The sequence below is a fragment of the Nerophis lumbriciformis genome, linkage group LG01, assembly GCF_033978685.3.
Source record: "Nerophis lumbriciformis linkage group LG01, RoL_Nlum_v2.1, whole genome shotgun sequence".
Taxonomy (NCBI): Eukaryota; Metazoa; Chordata; class Actinopteri; order Syngnathiformes; family Syngnathidae; genus Nerophis; species Nerophis lumbriciformis.
The window spans coordinates 47,725,052-47,742,563 of record NC_084548.2 but is presented as its reverse complement, the minus strand read 5'-3'; the positions used below and the strand labels follow the sequence as shown (position 1 = coordinate 47,742,563).

The following is a 17,512-nucleotide window of genomic DNA, read 5'->3' as shown; positions in this document are numbered from 1 at the left end:
AAAACATGCAGCATTCATATATGTACCACTTTTTCTGGGCATTTTAGAAGCAGTCAGCAGTGCATCTACAATGAAACACAAAGCCAAATGTCCCATTGTGGTAATATTTCAGCTTCAAATCGGATAGGCAATATGAGTTCTTCAACACAGATGGAACTACATAATAGTTTAAAGTCGAAATGTTCTTTCGTTCTTCTTTCTCTCCGTTGTGAAGTATGTTGTAATAGAAACACAAGAAATAAGAAATAAACAAGTTTTCCTCGCGCACTTTAAGAACGCCCCAGCTGTGTTCAACCAATCAGCGTTCGACAGCAAAGCCCGCCCCTCTAAGGTTCCTGGGAACTCCCAAAAGTCCCACCTTGTTACTAGGAACTAAAAATAGTTCCTGTAGAAATAAATCTACCTGGGTAGTGGTAACACAGTAGGGTACTTTATCTACTCGGGTAAATGGGAACAATTCTGGTGGAAAAAGACTTAATCCACGCTAAAAAGAAGATCTGGTAATGCCTAAAATGACCAAAATACTCTTAGGTATTACATGTTATTATGAATGTGCCTATTTCTACATTACATGCATACTTACAGGCTGTATATATAACATTGTTGGATGTTTTCGAGCGTTTTACAGGCGAAATAGATCATATCTCCATTGCCTTCATTGTTGGCTGCTTCTTGCTAGCGGTTTTTTACGATTTTGTATGCACAGAAAATACAAACATGTGTTTATAAATAATACAATTCCCCAAAAAGTGCAGTTCCCCTTTAAAACTGAGCAACATGAATGTTTCATTTCAGAAGAGCAGTAACCAAGCGGACCTTCGGACAGACGGGCCTTCTCATCCACACTTGGTATGCAAGCCACTCTTTGATTAAAACTATTTGGGTCATGGCTATTAGTCAGCACCAGTTCTACTTGGACAGAAAGCAAAGCAAAGTAAGTGTCAGTTACACTGCAAAGTACGTCTCCAAAAAGAGTCATCGATCTAATAATCTGTTTCTTCCTTCTTTCCTTCAGACTAAACTAGGAGCATCAAAAAGCTTGGAGGAAATTGCCATGGATCTCACAGAGCATCCAGGGGCAAAGATAAGCAAACTTGGAGAGTCAGTCCTGAAGAATAACTTAATAACGGCCAGCAATGGGAGCCTGGTATCGACAGGTTAGATATACTTTAATTTGCTGATACGTTTCGAAACTCCCCTCTTTACTTAAAGCAACTCTCATTTTTTGGATTATCTTTTGGTGGATATATGTAGCGAATATCATAATGTATTGATGAATTCAAGGCTGAATAGTCATGAGCTTATTGAAGGCATAAAGAAAAATAGTCCAATGTTTGTCTTTGCTTCCCAGGTTCAGCTGACTCAGAAATGAGTGAGGAGCTGAAGAAAGAAAAACTCACAGAGCTAAGAAAAAAAGAGCAGGAGATTCAAGATATTTTGGCCAAGAAAACTAAAGAACTAAAGAAAATTTGTCTGCGAGAGGCGGTGAGTTGTTTTGTTTTCTTTACCTTTTTCCTTGATCATGTCAACTTGATTTAGTGTTTTAGCTTCAGTTGACAGTATTACTTTTGTTGTTGTTGAATATCTGTTCAATGGCTGATTTTTGGACAACAATGTAATCATGAGGCATTAAGTATTATATGTTGTTTAACTTGCCCCATACTTGAGTTCATAATCATAAAAACAGCTGTATTTTTTCTCCTGCTAAGCTTGTGAGTTGAATCAACTTCTAAGTCACTGTGATTGATGGAAAATAAAAATGTGTATTTTTTGTATTAGTGATAAATGTGGGATGTATACTCATGTCTTAAAGGGAACATATTCTGGCTGGTTTAGTGTCCAGTAATAAAGTGGACATGCACACTAATTCTGGCTATTCCATCAACAGTATAGATCACTGAAGTAGATGGTTGTGTCATCATTGCATTTCACCGTTTGTAGCCATCATGATCCAGCCCCTGAGCTGTCATTCTCTTTGGCTAATTGTGCTGCCATTTATATATGGTGTTATTACAATATGACTGACATTATGCTACATAAAATGTTTGCAGTAGATCCAGGTACATTGGAGCAGAACATTTTCAATAACGGGCTTGCTGGGGATATTCAGTCTCCGTAAGGCCCCATAAGAGTCTAATTAAACTGACAAGATGGATGGTTTCTGCTCCAATATTCATTAAAGTGTAATTTTGTGTTGTCAGGAGCTTACTGGCAAGCTGCCAAAGGAGTACCCTTTGTCTTCAGATGAGCGACCACCACTGGTCAGACGGCGAGTTGGCACTGCTTTCAAGTTGGACGACCTTTTCCCTTACAATGAGGTCTGTGTTTCACAAAAGTCTCTTAGGACAACATCACCTGCCTTTTGTTATAGTAGAACATGTCTTACTTAAATATATATTTCACAAGGAGGTAAATTGTTTTAAAATATAGTTCTTGATGAATGTATGAATGAGCCTTTGGAGAGTGAAACCTTTTAAAAGAACAAATGTGCTCTCGTTTAAGAGGACATTTTACACATTAAATTCACATACTTGATGTGAAAGAATATGTCTGAATATATTTTCAGTAAGAACAGTCTAGGGTGTTACAGTGTAAAATGTTAACTAAGGCCACATTTCCACAAAGAGGAACAATTTAGAGGATTGTTAAGGGCCCTTGGCTTTTTGTACCCCTAAACATTTTGTTTGTGGCCCCATTTTAGTCTTTAATATTACTTGTGTAACACGCTAGGGCAGACCTGGGCACATTACTGCCCGCGGGTCGCATACGGCCCATCAAGATTGTCAATCCGGCATGCGGGACGTTTCCAAGTAATTTTTTAGACCTTTACCATCGAAACTGTGTAGCGCTGTTTTCAAATTACTGTAAGTCTTGAACTATAGGAAGTATTTCATCAATGGTTGGAATCTGCGCTTTTGAGTGATATACGAGTTATTACACTAATCTTTGTCACGAGGCACCAAGGAGTGTGGGCGGGGTTTGTTTCCAGATTTTTTACAACAAAGTTCTGCAGAAAATTTATATTATATCAGATTGTGGGTGTTTTTTTTACCCTTTGTGTTAATATTTTGCCGTGTTTGTTACATTTTTTGTGCGTTTTGCTTGGTTGTAAAAGATGTCGATCGAGGACGTGGTCTGAGAAGTAAAAGATCAGTGACGTTCATATGTTGTTAAAATTCTGTGTTTTATCCTTCATAGTTAATATTGTAAATCCCACATTCTTTATTTGCATGTACATTCTGGATGTCTCAGTCAGTAATGACATTTTAAATTCCATTCCATACTTTGAGGTGGTCTGTCATAACGTTTTTTTGTATAAGCGTTCCTAAAAAAGTTACCCAAGCACACACACATATATATATATATATATATATATATATATATATATATATATATATATATATATATATATATATAGTAATAATAAAGTAAATGTATTATTAGATATTGATAAATAATGTATGTGTTACAGCATATACCAATGGCTATATTACTGTATTTTACAAGTTATGTAAAGATTTATATTTCCTAAAAATAATCACACATCAACAATAAACAAAAATACTACATTTACAACTACAATTCAGTTTAATCCAAAATGTTCAGTAGTAATGTGTTTATATTCTAGATAATGTCCAAAGATTATATGAAAAGGTAACAAATAGGTTGAAGGTCCAAGCGGGAAGGAAAGGTTTCACAACTTCTACTGCATTAAAACCATTTCCAAACCGCTTCTGCATTAATTGAAAAAGTAAACAAAACATAAGAAAAATAGACAAAAACTATTAAAAAAATAATTATGTTGTTTAGACACAATATTTTTTGGGGAAAAGTTTTCGCCACAATATAAAGTTAAATGCTACGGTCATTTTAGAATTATGGCTGTAAATATGTCACAATGACAGCGTTCAAAGCTATTTTAAATGAACTATTATCTCTATGGGCTTTTGAATGGATGTGGCTGCCATGCTGGAAAACTGAATCAAAACTATTGCAAAGAATATGTTGACTCACGGCTGGATAGAAGTTTAGCAGAGACAAAGTAAAATTGTAGTCATGAGGTCATTCAGTCCATCAAAGTAGAACAAACACCTGTAATATGACCAAAACATACTACTAAGTGGAACCAGGATGAAGAGTTCATCATTGCTGCCTTTTACTTCCGCTAAGCACTAAGACAAGAACAACTTGTTTTCACTGCTGTTGGTTTGTGTTAGTTCTTATCTTTGTTTGCTGCTTCTGCTGCAGGATCCCTTCCTGAGAAATCTGGAGAGTAGATTTGCCCTTCAGCGGAAGATTGTTGAAGCGGCTAAAAAGCTGGCCAATGAGCCGGAGCTGGGTAAGACAGTCAAGAAGAAAAGGAGGAGAAACTGTTTGGATGCCATGCACAAACTCCAGCAGATAGAGGATGAAATGAACCAGTACAGAGTCAAGAAGGGGAAAAAGCCCACCCAGCGAGCCTCAATAATCATAGCAGGTATGCAGCTGATACAGTCAACACTTGAATGCTTCTGCTGTGTCCAGTTAGTGTGAGGCTGTTTTATCTTTTCTCCAGATGAACTCATGCAATCAGATTGTAGCTCCTTGTCCAGCCTTCCGCTGGAAGACGGTGAGTTTGCCAACACACATCCTTGTGCGCCTCATGATTCCGTCTGTAATAATGCAATGTTCAAATCATCCTGTTGGGTTGTTTACAGATGACTCAGATAGTGCCAGTCAGCGGCCACGGTCGAGGTCTGTGCAAGACTCCCCTCAGTTCAGCCCTTTGCGCTTGCTTGAGGCGGAATATGACGTGGACAGGCAAGCATCTCGAAGGGAAAATACCAAAAGCCACAACAGGTGAGGCATATTCATACTTACTGAGCTGTTGTTGGAACCAAACCACAATCTATTTGGCTGTTATTGCTTTGTTGTGTTTGAGTCCACTTTATGTTGCTAGCCTTGCTTTTTAATCATTTCCCCCAATGCCACAACCCTTTAGATTAGTTTTGGAAGGCCAAGAGGCTTTCCAAAACTACCACAATCCAAGAGAGGTCTCCTCCACCCACAGTAGTCCTTATAAAACCCTCCCCAGGCCTCCCAGAGACCCACGCAGCATGCCCCCCACACCTGTTATGACGCGCAATGCCTACAGCAGCAGCCAGCTCAGGTGTGGTCACAGCTCCCCCGCATCCTCAACACCGATTTTGGTTCTCCTTAAAACCCCTTACAAATGTTTCAGTATATTTATTACCAGTTTAACATTACAAGATGTGTCATCTTCCTAGGTCTGAAGGCTTGCCCCATGGCTTCAGGACTCGTAGTGGAAGTTTGGAGTCGCGGCTGAGGAAGGATGGAGACCTGGAGAAGCCTGTTTTCACCTTGTCACCAGCCCACCGCAGCAACAGCACAGAGGTGTTGGAGGACTGCTCTTCCTACACCAGTCAGTCCAGTTTGGACTTCAGCGGGGCAGGACATTCCCACTACAGTACGTTGGATTCACGAAACTCCACCATGCATCGTCTTCACCGCAACGTGGAAGTGTACGGAAATACAGGCAGCATGCCCAACCTGGTACAGCACCATTCTGGTTGTAGTTACGCCTGTGAGACCTCAGCGCATTATCCACCCAGTGCCTACTACGTCTCCGGCTGCCCGTGTTCCGACATGGAGCCTTACTCTAACGGGGCTTACGTGTATGAGAATGATGTGGAAGGCCACTACAACGTCAACCCCTCTTATCAAGTGAACGGCTACCACGGACACGACAGATTTCGACACTATGGTTCTGACCGAAAAGACAGCCTTTCCCAGAATCCGTACGCAACTGTGAGACCGCCAAGGAACAGAGAGGGGCCCAGAAATGAACTTTTGGCCAAGAACATGCAAAAGGCCATGGTGGCGGAACATTTGAGGGGCTGGTATCATCGGAACCGGAGCCACAGGGAAGGCGGGAGGACAGGATACGACTTTGACTGCGGCTCTCAGCTCAGCCTCGGATACCAGACCATGCCAGCGGCCTTCAGCCACTCCAGCAGAACCACCTCTTTCTCATCCGGTGAGATTATACCCATTGGTAGATTTCCAATCAGTGTGTCCGCATGAACACAAGTGTTTACAACAAGGTTAAATTTGCAGCATATAATACCACTCACCCTCAAATCATCAGTGTTATTGTTGCTACCCAAAAATTACTTTTATCAGGCTTGTAATTGGCTAAAAGATAATGAAAGCCTTTTAAACAACACTGAAGTAAATGGCATTTTGTTTAATCTAACGAGACAAAATCAATGTTCATCTTTAAAAAACTAGAGTACACTCACATTCAATTAAAAGATCGCAGATGTTCCAGATCCTTTGTTTTGAACACAAAGTGTAAAAGTGGACCTGTGATGATGTTTCTCTTTTCTGAGTTATAAATATTGATACAATGTTGGGTACTTCTGTTAAATAATGCCAAAGCGTCAAATAATAAGGTTCATGCATTTGAGCGTGAGCCTGCACGCAGTTGTGGATGCTTCTGTTCACACGGTTTTGTAGTCTTTGTTTTTTAAGATTGGCTATGTTGTGACGTCACAGTGAGGTGGATGTACTTATTTCAACATTGCGCAAAACTTGATATGGCTGTTACTGGCAGCCCTGTAAGTTATTTATTTTTGTCTAATTCCCTCCCACTTGTTTTTATGTCCATGAAATAAATACTTCAGTGTTTATTTGTCTCTACGACATTTTACAAGGTACTGTTTTGTCGATGTGGACCACAACCTAATAAGTTTAGACGGGAAAAAACGGCATCATTGTGATATTTCTACTTGGTTTCCTGGAATGTGCATAACAACACCGACGTGTGACATGCAGTGACATAAGTGCTGCTAAAAGCAGTTTATCTAAATACAGTTCTGTGCAGGTGTGCCTAATGTTGTGACCGGGTGAACCTGTATAATGTTTATGAAGTTTGTTTTTGACCTTGTTAGGATAATTAAAAAAAACGGTGACGTTCATCTTCAAAATATATATTTAAACAACGTACATTTTCAAAATATATATTTAAATACTTTTTTCGCGGGGGGAGGGGTGGTTTCATTTTCAATCTGGAGACGCCTCCACAAACGAACGTCTTGCAGACGCATGCAGAAAGTAGGTTTTGAATGGGAACTATGGAGCAAAATGTACTTAAAATGTATTTAAAATCATATCCAATACACATTATCTATATCACAAGGACGTGTTTTAAAAGTAGATTAAAATCATCTTTGATGCGTGTGTGTATTTATAGCTGTGAAAACAATTTGCATAAGTTATGTTACAATGAAGCCTGCTTTTGGTTTGGTCTCACTTGCAGTGTCGTCAGTGGAGAGTGCAGGAAACTGGCGCAACCAGCTGGCGGTGGGCCTGTCTGAGTATGACACAGCTGACACACCTCAATTCTCTCAACATGCTGGTCGTCCTGCAACATACAACCGCAGTCCCACACACAACAGGTAAGGCGTAGTATTTTATCTGTTTTTTTTTTCGTTTAGGTGGGTACGCTTCTGTCAATTCCATAGAAATGAGAATTCCATGGAAATAAAGATACATGGAATGGTCAATGAGGTTCTTTTTATTCTCATCTCTAGTACTAAGATTGAATGTTTACATGCTCCTAAAATATCATATCGACAAACTGCACATTCGATGATGATTTCACTGATTTTCTTGTCTTTTTTTCTTTTTCTAATAAAATTAAGGCTGGTATCGGTGATACCGATCCAATAACAGTACTTTGTGCAAACAGCGAATATGTCTGCTAAAATTTAAAAAGTCCTGTATTTCAAATAATAACATGTCTCATAGCATAAAGAATACAAGACCGTTATTTATTTATTTCAAACTCTGAAGTATACAGTATTGAGGTAGTGGCATGAATAACAATATATCCAAGCTATTAAAACAGAACAAAATGATACGAAGTACAATGTTGTTTCAAACCAGAAAAAAACATTTTTAGTATTATTAGGAAATACCATTAGCATAAAAACTATCCATCCATCTTCTTCTGCTTATCCGAGGTCATTCACAAGTTACATGAACATCGTAAAAATACTGAATGTGTACTGTAAATAACACTCAATAAAAGCATCCAATATTGACACTTTGCCTCATTCTCAAGTTTAGTTACCGATACTTTTTTTAACACTGTGTTCCTATTAATGATATACATTATCTCAAATAACTCAAGTATCAAAAGTATCGATATTTAGATTTGAGAATCGATCTTACGGCATAAATATCTGGTATCAGTGGTATTAATATTTCAGTATCGACCCGCACATCACTACTGTACATTGCTGCAACACCTTTATTCAGGCTCTCTTGGCTTGCCGCCATGTTTACACTAAGCATTCATAGTTTGTCTCTTTAAGCTGCTCTCTTGAAAGCCCTGTCAGATCTGATTGGTCAGCCTGACCGTCTCCACAAACAAACCTTCAGCACGTCATGTAAATTACTTTTAGTAGAGATGTTCTATAACACAAAATAAATTGTGTAACAAAGTCCTTGCTTTGCAGATCCTTGCTATTCACGAGTGTTAGGTTACAAGATCCTCGGCAAGTGTAATGTAATGCAGGTGTGACCCGCCTGGTCCAGCCCTTGATTCCGGTCCGGTCGGGCCTCAAACCTGGGTCTGATTGAGAGTGAGAGAGTCCGAGGCATCGAGCTAAAAACCCTAGCTGTCAACGTAATGTCCAGTTTATGCTGTTAATGTGTTAGGGAGTGAGGCTTACCAATGTACACTGTCTGGCCTCTGTCACAAATGCACCCATAAAGAGCCCTAAAAATGCCCATTTTTTATACTCAAAACCCCATCATTTATACCAATGTTCAATTCAGTTTTAAACAATAAACAACTATTTCAGATATACAGTATTATACCCAAAAAATGTGCAGTTACATAACAGCACGTCTTGTCAAAGCATCTTCCTGCAAGAAAATGTTGAGTGAAGTGACTTGGGAGTCAGCACTTTGTGCCGGATTTACATTATAGTTGCAGTACTCTTTTTTTTTTAGTGCTACCAAAATCAATTTATATTTAAGTTAGCATGCAAAACTCTTTTTTTGTAACAATGTATAGCATAGAAAAGAAAACAAGTGTCACATTTGATACACAATTGCATGGAGCGTTGTCTTAATCGGAGCTCATACCTCAAAAAGAAAGGATCCTTCTTCTTATACACTAACATCTAAGAAGGAAAAACTTTACTGAGATTTTTTTTTTAATATACGGGTGTAGCTATTGATTATTTTAGTAATCGAGTATTCTATTGATTAGTTTGTTCGATTAATGAAATAATTGGATAAAACACACTTTTGAGCCTCGATGCGTATTTTAAGAAAAATAGTTGAAATAAATAATACTTTTTTTGCTTGCCATAACCTTCATTCATTTTTAATATTGAAATTGCACTTTTAACATGAGTGTATTAATAATAAAAACACAAAACTCTCCACTGTTTGCCGACACACCACTGATTTAATGTGTGTGCTATTGCAGCGGACGCTTCTGCAACCATGTTCCAGGCACATAATGCGGTCCGGATTTGATACATTTCATTAGTTAGACTTGTTTTATAATTAAACGAAGCAACAAATTATAAAACAAAGTTTTTTTCTGATCAAATTAATCGTTGCAGCCCTATTTGACAAGCACATGTATTGTGTTTATTTGACATGAAATATCTTGTATTTTCTTATTTGCCTCCACCAGTTCTTGTCCTCTGATTAATGCTCGTGTGTGCAGATGTTCTCCAGAAAGCAAAGTATCGAGGTCTGACACAAAGCCTAATAAATGTGAGTCAGTTGAGGTGGTTGGTGCTGAGGCCATTAGAATGGATGAAGCATCAGACAACCAGTCTAGCACTTAAGGGTGAGACCAAGCCGGTAGATTTTGTGTCGTGTTGCCACCACTCTTGTTCTTGTTCCATCTTCATCAGCGTGCTCATAATGAAACCATCCACCTTTTTTGGGTTGAAGGTTTTTTTGCATTACCATATCATTTTGATTCATGCATCCACCCTGTGAATTTGGAAAAATGGCTCAATACGATGAACTATAATTACCACATATTGTGCCTTTTTTTGTGAGAATTTATATTATTGCTGCACAGACAACAAAAAAGTGTGATGTATATATTTATTAAAAATGCATCCGGAAAGTATTCACAGCGCTTCACTTTTCCCACGTTTTCTTATGTTACATCCTTATTCCAAAATGGAATACATTCATGTTTGTCCTCACAATTCTACACACAATACCCCATAATGACAATGTAAAAAGGTTTTTTTTAAACAATTTGCAAATGTATTAATAATAAAAAACGCATATGTACATCAGTATTTGCAGCCTTTGCTCAATACGTCACCTTTGGCAGCAATTACAGCCTCAAGTATTTTTGAATGCGATGCCACAAATTTGGCACACCTATCTTTGGGTAGTTTCACCCATTCCTCTTTGCCTATTCTTTTTTGCAGCACCTCTCAAGCTCCATCAGGTTGGATGGGGAGTGTTGGTTTTTATTTAGGATGTCTTTGTATATTGCTGTGTTCATCTTTTTTTCTATCCTGACTAGTCTTCCACTTCCTGACCACAGCATGATGCTGCCACCACCATGCTTCACTGTAGGGATGGCATTGGCCTGGTGATGAGGGGTGCCTGGTTTCCTACAAACATGACGCCTGGCATTCACGCCAAAGAGTTCCTCCTTGTCTCATCAGATCAAATAATTTTCTTTATCATGGTCTTAGAGTCTTTCAGGTGCATGTTGGCAAACTTTTATGAAGGAATGGCTTCCGTCTGGCCACTCTACCATACAGGCCTGATTGGTGGATTGCTGCAGAGATGGTTGTCCTTCTAGAAGGTTCTCCTCTCCTCACTGACTAGACTAATATTAATGCTGCAATGTACAGAGCCATCCTTGATAACAAAAAACAAAACACATCCCATTTAATCTGATGGAGTTTGAGAGGTGCTGCAAAGAGGAATGGGTGAAACTGCCCAAAGATACACTATTGTGCCAAAAGTATTTGGCCACCTGCCTTGACTCCCATATGAACTTGAAGTGCCATCCCATTCCTAACCCATATGGTTCAATATGATGTTGGTCCACCTTTTGCAGCTATTACAGCTTCAACTCTTCTGGGAAGGCTGTCCACAAAGTTGCGGAGTGTGTATATAGGAATTTTCCACCATTCTTCCAAAAGCGCATTGGTGAGGTCACACACTGATGTTGGTCGAGAAGGCCTGGCTCTCAGTCTCTGTTCTAATTCATCCCAAAGGTGTTCTATCGGGTTCAGGTCAGGACTCTGTGCAGGCCAAGTTCATCCACACCAGACTCTGTCATCCATGTCTTCATGGACCTTGCTTTGTGCACTGGTGCACAGTCATGTTGGAAGAGGAAGGGGCCCGCTCCAAACTGTTCCCACAAGGTTGGGAGCATGGAATTGTTCGAAATGTTTTGGTATCCTGGAGCATTCAACGTTCATTTCACTGGAACTAAGGGGCCAAGCCCAACTCCTGAAAAACAACCCCACACCATATTTCCTCCTCCACCAAATTTCACATTGTATGTGAATTGTATGTATTGTATGTACCGTTCTCCTAGCAACCTCCAAACCCAGAATATTTACGAGTGAGAAAATTTTACAACTGGATTTGTTGCACGGGTGGCATCCTACTACAGTTCGACGCTGGAAATCACAGAGCTCCTGGGAGCGACCCATTCTTTCACAAATATTTGTAGAAACAGTCTCCATGCCTAAGTGCTTGATTTCATACACCTGTGGCCGGGTCAAGTGATTAGGACACCTGATTCTCATCATTTGGATGGGTGGCCAAATACTTTTGGCAATATAGTGTAGGTGTGCCAAGCTCATGGCATCCTTAAAAACAAAGTATTGAGCAAAAGCTGTGAATACTTATGTACAAGTGATTTTTTTTGTTTTAATACATTTGCCGAAATTAAAAAAAATACTTTTCACATTGTCATTATGGGGTATTGTGTGTACAATATTGAAGACTAACATGAAATTATTCCATTTTGGAATTGGAATTAGGTTGAAACATAACCAAATATTGAAAAAGTAAAGCGCTGTTAATACTTTTTGAATGCACAGTAATACAATTTGTACTCTACTTTTTACAATCTACACCTAAGCGACTGTGGCAGTTTGTCTTAAAAATTATTTTGTTTTTCACACCATTTTTTATTTCCAGGTTACCACTGAGTAACTGCATTAAAATCTGGGCACAATAAATTGTTTTCATCCATCCATCCATCCATTTTCTTCCGCTTATCCGAGGTCGGGTCGCAGGGGCAGCAGCCTAAGCAGGGAAGCCCAGACTTCCCTCTTCCCAGCCACTTCTTCCAGCTCTTCCTAGGGGATCCCGAGGCGTTCCCAGGCCAGCCGGGAGAAATAGTCTTCCCAACGTGTCCTGGGTCTTCCCCGTGGCCTTCTACCGGTCACACGTGCCTAGGGAGGCGTTCGGGTGGCATCCTGACCAGATGCCCGAACCACCTCATCTGGCTCCTCTCGATGTGGAGGAGCAGCGGCTTTACTTTGAGCTCCTCCCGGATGGCAGAGCTTCTCACCCTATTTCTAAGGGAGAGCCCCGCCACCCGGCGGAAGAAACTCATTTCGGCCGCTTGTACCCTTGATCTTGTCCTTTCGGTCATAACCCAAAGCTCATGACCATAGGTGAGGATGGGAACGTAGATCGACCGGTAAATTGAGAGCTTTGCCTTCCGGCTCAGCTCATTGTTTTCAGTCTAATTGAAATACCTGTTGTGGTTTGAAATGTTCCTGCAACACGACTGTCACAAGTAATGGCATGCTGAATTTTCACTCCTTTTTGCCTTGCTTATAAATCACCGTGTGCTTTCATCCTGATTTCATTCATATTTTATCATAGCTCTGTGGATCTGTAATACAGTGGTGCCTCGACATGCAAGTTGAATTCATTCCGCCACATTTTGTAATTCAAAATACTCTCATCTGAATCACTTTCCCCCATTGAAATGAATTGAAATGCCATTAATCCGTTCGGGCCCACCGAAACAGACCTTTTTTTTTGTTTTTGTTTCACTTTATTTGGACCATTGGTTGGAAAAAAGTATTGTTTGTCTATCTAGCTATCCGTCTGCTACAAGCTAATGCTAGGGAGCAAAACATTTGCTAAGAGACAAAAAAAAGGTATAAGGTGGGGCACTTGTAAATCGAGGTACCAGTGTAGTTGAGTTATTTAACATTTGATTGATTACTGCATCTTCTTTCAGATTTCACCTTGACGGCAGCTACATGAGCATCCAGTGAAAAGGACCAAAACACACTTTTGGAAACACACAAAAAAGCCATGACCAGCAGCACATGAAGAGGATGACCTTTAAACAGAGACTTCCCCCCCACGACTAACCTCTGAACCCAGTGTGCCTTGGATTGGGAGGATTGTCAAGGCAAAACAGAATGTGTCTCAAAACTACGACATGTTGCGCAACCACACTGACTTAAATGTAGGATTTAAAGGCAAAATGTTTTTATAGTAAATCTAACTTAAATGTGAAGTAGTTGCTGTTACATTTCAGCGGTTTCATGAAAATACCCATTATTGGGAACTACATTTTTTTTTTTTTTTTTGTCCATTATCCGCAATCCTTATGTGAGACAAGAAAACACATATTTCCCTTTTGTGCATTCTAAATCGTAAAAAAAACAGAACAAAAAAAACAACTAGTAATAGGCAACAAACACTGCAAGAAATGGAACTATAGTCTGTTCCCCCTTTAAAAAAAACCTCCAATACTGTTTTATATACATGCCACAAGTATGTAGGTAATGTAGTAACAGCCACATTCTTTATAACATGTAATATTTCTGGTATTTTGGTCATTTTAAGCATTAGTGTAACTTCTTTCTTGGGAACCGCCATCAGTGTGTGAATGTGTGTGTGAATGGGTGAATGTGGAAATAGTGTCAAAGCGCTTTGAGTACCTTGAAGGTAGAAAAGCGCTATACAAGTATAATCCATTTATCATTTATTTATAACATTGAGTTCACTTAGAAACGGTCGCGTTCGTTGCTCTACGCTCTTTGAAATCAATGTCAACAACAACATAGATAGTACTTTTTAAACTTAGACTTCCTTTTATTGTCATTCATATTTGAACTTTACAGTACAGATAAGAACACAATTTTGTTGCATTAGCTTGTTGTAGTGCAGGATAAAAGAGCTATAAGGTGCAGATATAAATAAATATAATACTGTACAGATAAATATATTTAACTTTTTCATATGCATCGACGTTTATGGATGTATATTATATTGTCTTTATATTCCAGCGAGTTATTAGGTTTTTTTTGGGTGGGGGGGGATTGAGGGAATTATTTTGAAGCGTTCAAGAGTCTTATGGCCTGAGGGAAGAAGTTGTTACAGAACCTGGAGGTTCTGCTACTGAGGCTGTGGAACCTCTTTCTAGAGTCCAGCAGTGAAAACAGTCCTTGGTGGGGGTGGGAGGAGTCTCTGCAGATTTTCTGAGCCCTGGTCAGGCAGCGGCTTTTTGCGATTTCCTGGTTCTGAGGCAGAGGAGTCCTGATGAACTTTTCCACCGTCCTCACCACTCTCTGTAGAGACTTCCAGTCTGAGGCACTGCAGGCTCCAGTCCAGACAGAGATGCAGTTATGGGTTATGGGTTATACTTGTATAGCGCTTTCCTACCTTCAAGGTACTCAAAGCGCTTTGACACTATTTCCACATTCACACACTGATGGCGGGAGCTGCCATGCAAGGCCCTAACCACCATCCATCAGGAGCAAGGGTGAAGTGCCTTGCTCAAGGACACAACGGGCGTGACGAGGTTGGTAGAAGGTGGGGATTGAACCAGGAACCCTTAGGTTGCTGGCATGGCCACTCTGCCAACATGCGTCACACCGTCCTCATAGCTATCATCTAATTGTACCGAAACAGACTGACCTTGCATTCTACGACGCTCTGATCAGACTCGCACGTGACATAGATCTCATTCACCGCACGCCGCAGGTTGTCAAACAAGAAGGCCCAGTAGCGTGCTCGGAGGTCCACTTTGCGAGGCTGCCGGGCTTTGGTGGGGCTCTTCTCAGCCGCCTTGTTCAACAAGGCACCGGTTGTGCTTTTACTCTCCGCACTGGCATTCTGCTTCTTATTTCTTTGGTCAGTAGGCTCTCTATAGTGCGTCTGTAGAATGTGGTGAGAGGAGGGAGCTGTGCTCTTTTCATCCGACGCAAAAAGTGCATGCGCTGCTGAGCTCTTTTTGCAAGAGCTCCGGTGTGTAGGGACCAGGTCATATTGTCAGTTATCTGCACTCCTAGGAACTTGGTGCTGCTTACGAACCCCACTGCTGTGCCGTTGACAAAGAGTGGAGTGTTGCTGGACTGGTGCCTCCTGAAGTCTACGATGATCTCCTTGGTCTTGTCGACGTTCAGGACCAGGTTGTTGGTTCTGCACCAGTCAACCAGATGTTTCACCTCCTCCCTGTAGTCCATGTCGTTGTTGTCACGGATGAGATTTTTTGTGTTTGTTAACAATAAGTGTCGAGTTTGTGAGAGCCCAGTGTTATTATACAGCACTATTGCCAAACGTTACAAATAAAAACGTAAAACAATTACTTACAATTTCTGTTGATGGGATGTTGTATCTTTTGGCACTTGTGTTCTCCTTGAGCTGGTACATTTAGGGTAACACTCAGTAATCAGATTTAATATGCTTCCTAGCGATGTTGCGGTGGTTAATACTGTGTTCCATTTGTTGAGCGCCATATAATATCAAGTTGGTAGCTTGTGGATTTTCAAAGTTAACCGACTTCTCGGCTTGTGTTCACATCCTTCTACTATACAGGAGAGAGTCATGATTTATAATCTTGCATTCATTTTTCTTCACTCAAAGGCAGTACAGCAGCAGCATAAGCAGCTCAAGTTCCTCCTTTTGGTGGGTCGCAACCAACTTTGTAAGCAGCTAAAGTTAGCCAGTAGCTGGTTATTTGCTAGGCGATGTGTCACAACGGCAGAAAAGTAGCTTGGTTAATATGCAGCTCACAACAGGTATGGAGCGTTGTTGGCGGTTTTTGGATGTTTTTTTTTTGGGTTTTTTACCTGCATTGTTAGCCACCTTGTACTAGCAATTTTCAATATTTAGAAGGCACATAAAATAGAAAGTCTTGTGTGTTCTCTAAAATAGGGACTGTGGATAATGGGCAAAATTCCAAAAAAACGTGCAGTTTTCCTTTTAAATGGATGCTGCAGATTGTGAAGGTGAATGCAACTTAATATGTACATTAGAGCAGACTGTGTAGTCGATTAACTTTTATCCTGTCTTTCATTTAACATGAATGTATTCTGTCAATATTGTTAATAGTTTGCCATTTGTCGTCCGTCGTAAGTGCCGTGATGTGCTTTTTCAAAATGCATGTAGAGAGTGTCAGTTCGATATGAAGAACTTTGATATGACACAGACCCATAGGCGTAGGAACTGGGGGGACGTATACATCCTGCCACCCCAATATTAGAGACAGAGAGATTTGTCCCACCCAAAAATTATACCGCAGAAGAGAATACAAATGTTTGATTTTGAAATCTTTAACTCTTGTGCTTTCATTTTGAAAGTGCAATAGCATAAAGTCACTGGCACTTACTCCTCTTTCCTTGCTGACGAGAGTGGAAGGCAAGAGACGGCGATCTTTAAAACAAGGTGCAGGGAACATTGCCTTAAATATGGCTTAATTATAACTTCTGCCAGTTTATATTCATACCTAGTGTTTATTTATTTTTTTAAGAATAATGTCAGTGTGAGTAATGGCTACACAACACAAGGATGACATCTAATCATATTCGACCATTTGTCAACACGTATAGTATGACATTATACTAAATATGTGTAAAATGCCTTATTAGGAGGATGATAGTACACAGAGTAATGAGGCAGTTGAAGCAAACACAATTGGAGAAGGTCAGGTGAGGTCAACAATTAGTGAAATATGTATTAGCCCATTGTTACTTTAAAAAAAAAACATTTTAACAATGAGATAATTAGTAAACCAGGGAAGAGATAGGTGTGTGGTACGATCATAATAATAAAAAAATATTTTATAGATTTTAATATTCAGTATCCAGAAAGCAGAACAGGTGACGACTGATGTCAAGTTGATATTTTAAAGATGCATTTTAATGATCTATTTAATTATTTCCACGGTTCTATCATATTTTGGGTTAGGTTATGAGAGTACTGTCATCCGTCATGTGTCCCACCTCAGTATCCCCCATGTTAAACTCATTCCTACGCACTTGCACAGACCACCGCCAAAAAACATATTCACATTTGTTTTCTCACACGTTTGTACATTCAGTGTGTAGTTCTCGGTATCTTGTTCTGTGTCATGATGAAATATTTTCCACTACGAAGAAGGATGTTAATAAATACTTGTGTGACTCATTAATGGCTGCTGTCATTACTTAACAACTGCCCTTTATTATAAATA

The 17,512-nt window shown here is 39.8% G+C and overlaps 1 protein-coding gene across 3 annotated transcripts in view; it reads left to right on the top strand.

Annotated features, from left to right (window-relative positions):
- Positions 1-17,458, top strand: part of frmd4bb (FERM domain containing 4Bb) — a 48,232-nt gene extending 30,774 nt beyond the window's left edge. The window contains exons 13-24 of one of the 3 annotated variants that reach the window (XM_061984927.1): positions 796-934; positions 1,016-1,157; positions 1,352-1,485; positions 2,202-2,318; positions 4,249-4,477; positions 4,556-4,609; positions 4,698-4,839; positions 4,982-5,149; positions 5,268-6,037; positions 7,322-7,460; positions 9,755-9,880; positions 13,286-17,458. In XM_061984927.1, coding sequence (XP_061840911.1) covers positions 796-934; positions 1,016-1,157; positions 1,352-1,485; positions 2,202-2,318; positions 4,249-4,477; positions 4,556-4,609; positions 4,698-4,839; positions 4,982-5,149; positions 5,268-6,037; positions 7,322-7,460; positions 9,755-9,878 — 2,158 coding nt within the window. In that variant the 3' untranslated portion in view covers positions 9,879-9,880; positions 13,286-17,458. The remainder of the gene's footprint in view (positions 1-795; positions 935-1,015; positions 1,158-1,351; positions 1,486-2,201; positions 2,319-4,248; positions 4,478-4,555; positions 4,610-4,697; positions 4,840-4,981; positions 5,150-5,267; positions 6,038-7,321; positions 7,461-9,754; positions 9,881-13,285) is intronic. The other 2 variants (XM_061984943.1, XM_061984936.1) reach the window with 2 other exon arrangements.
- The last annotated feature ends 54 nt before the right edge of the window (positions 17,459-17,512 follow it).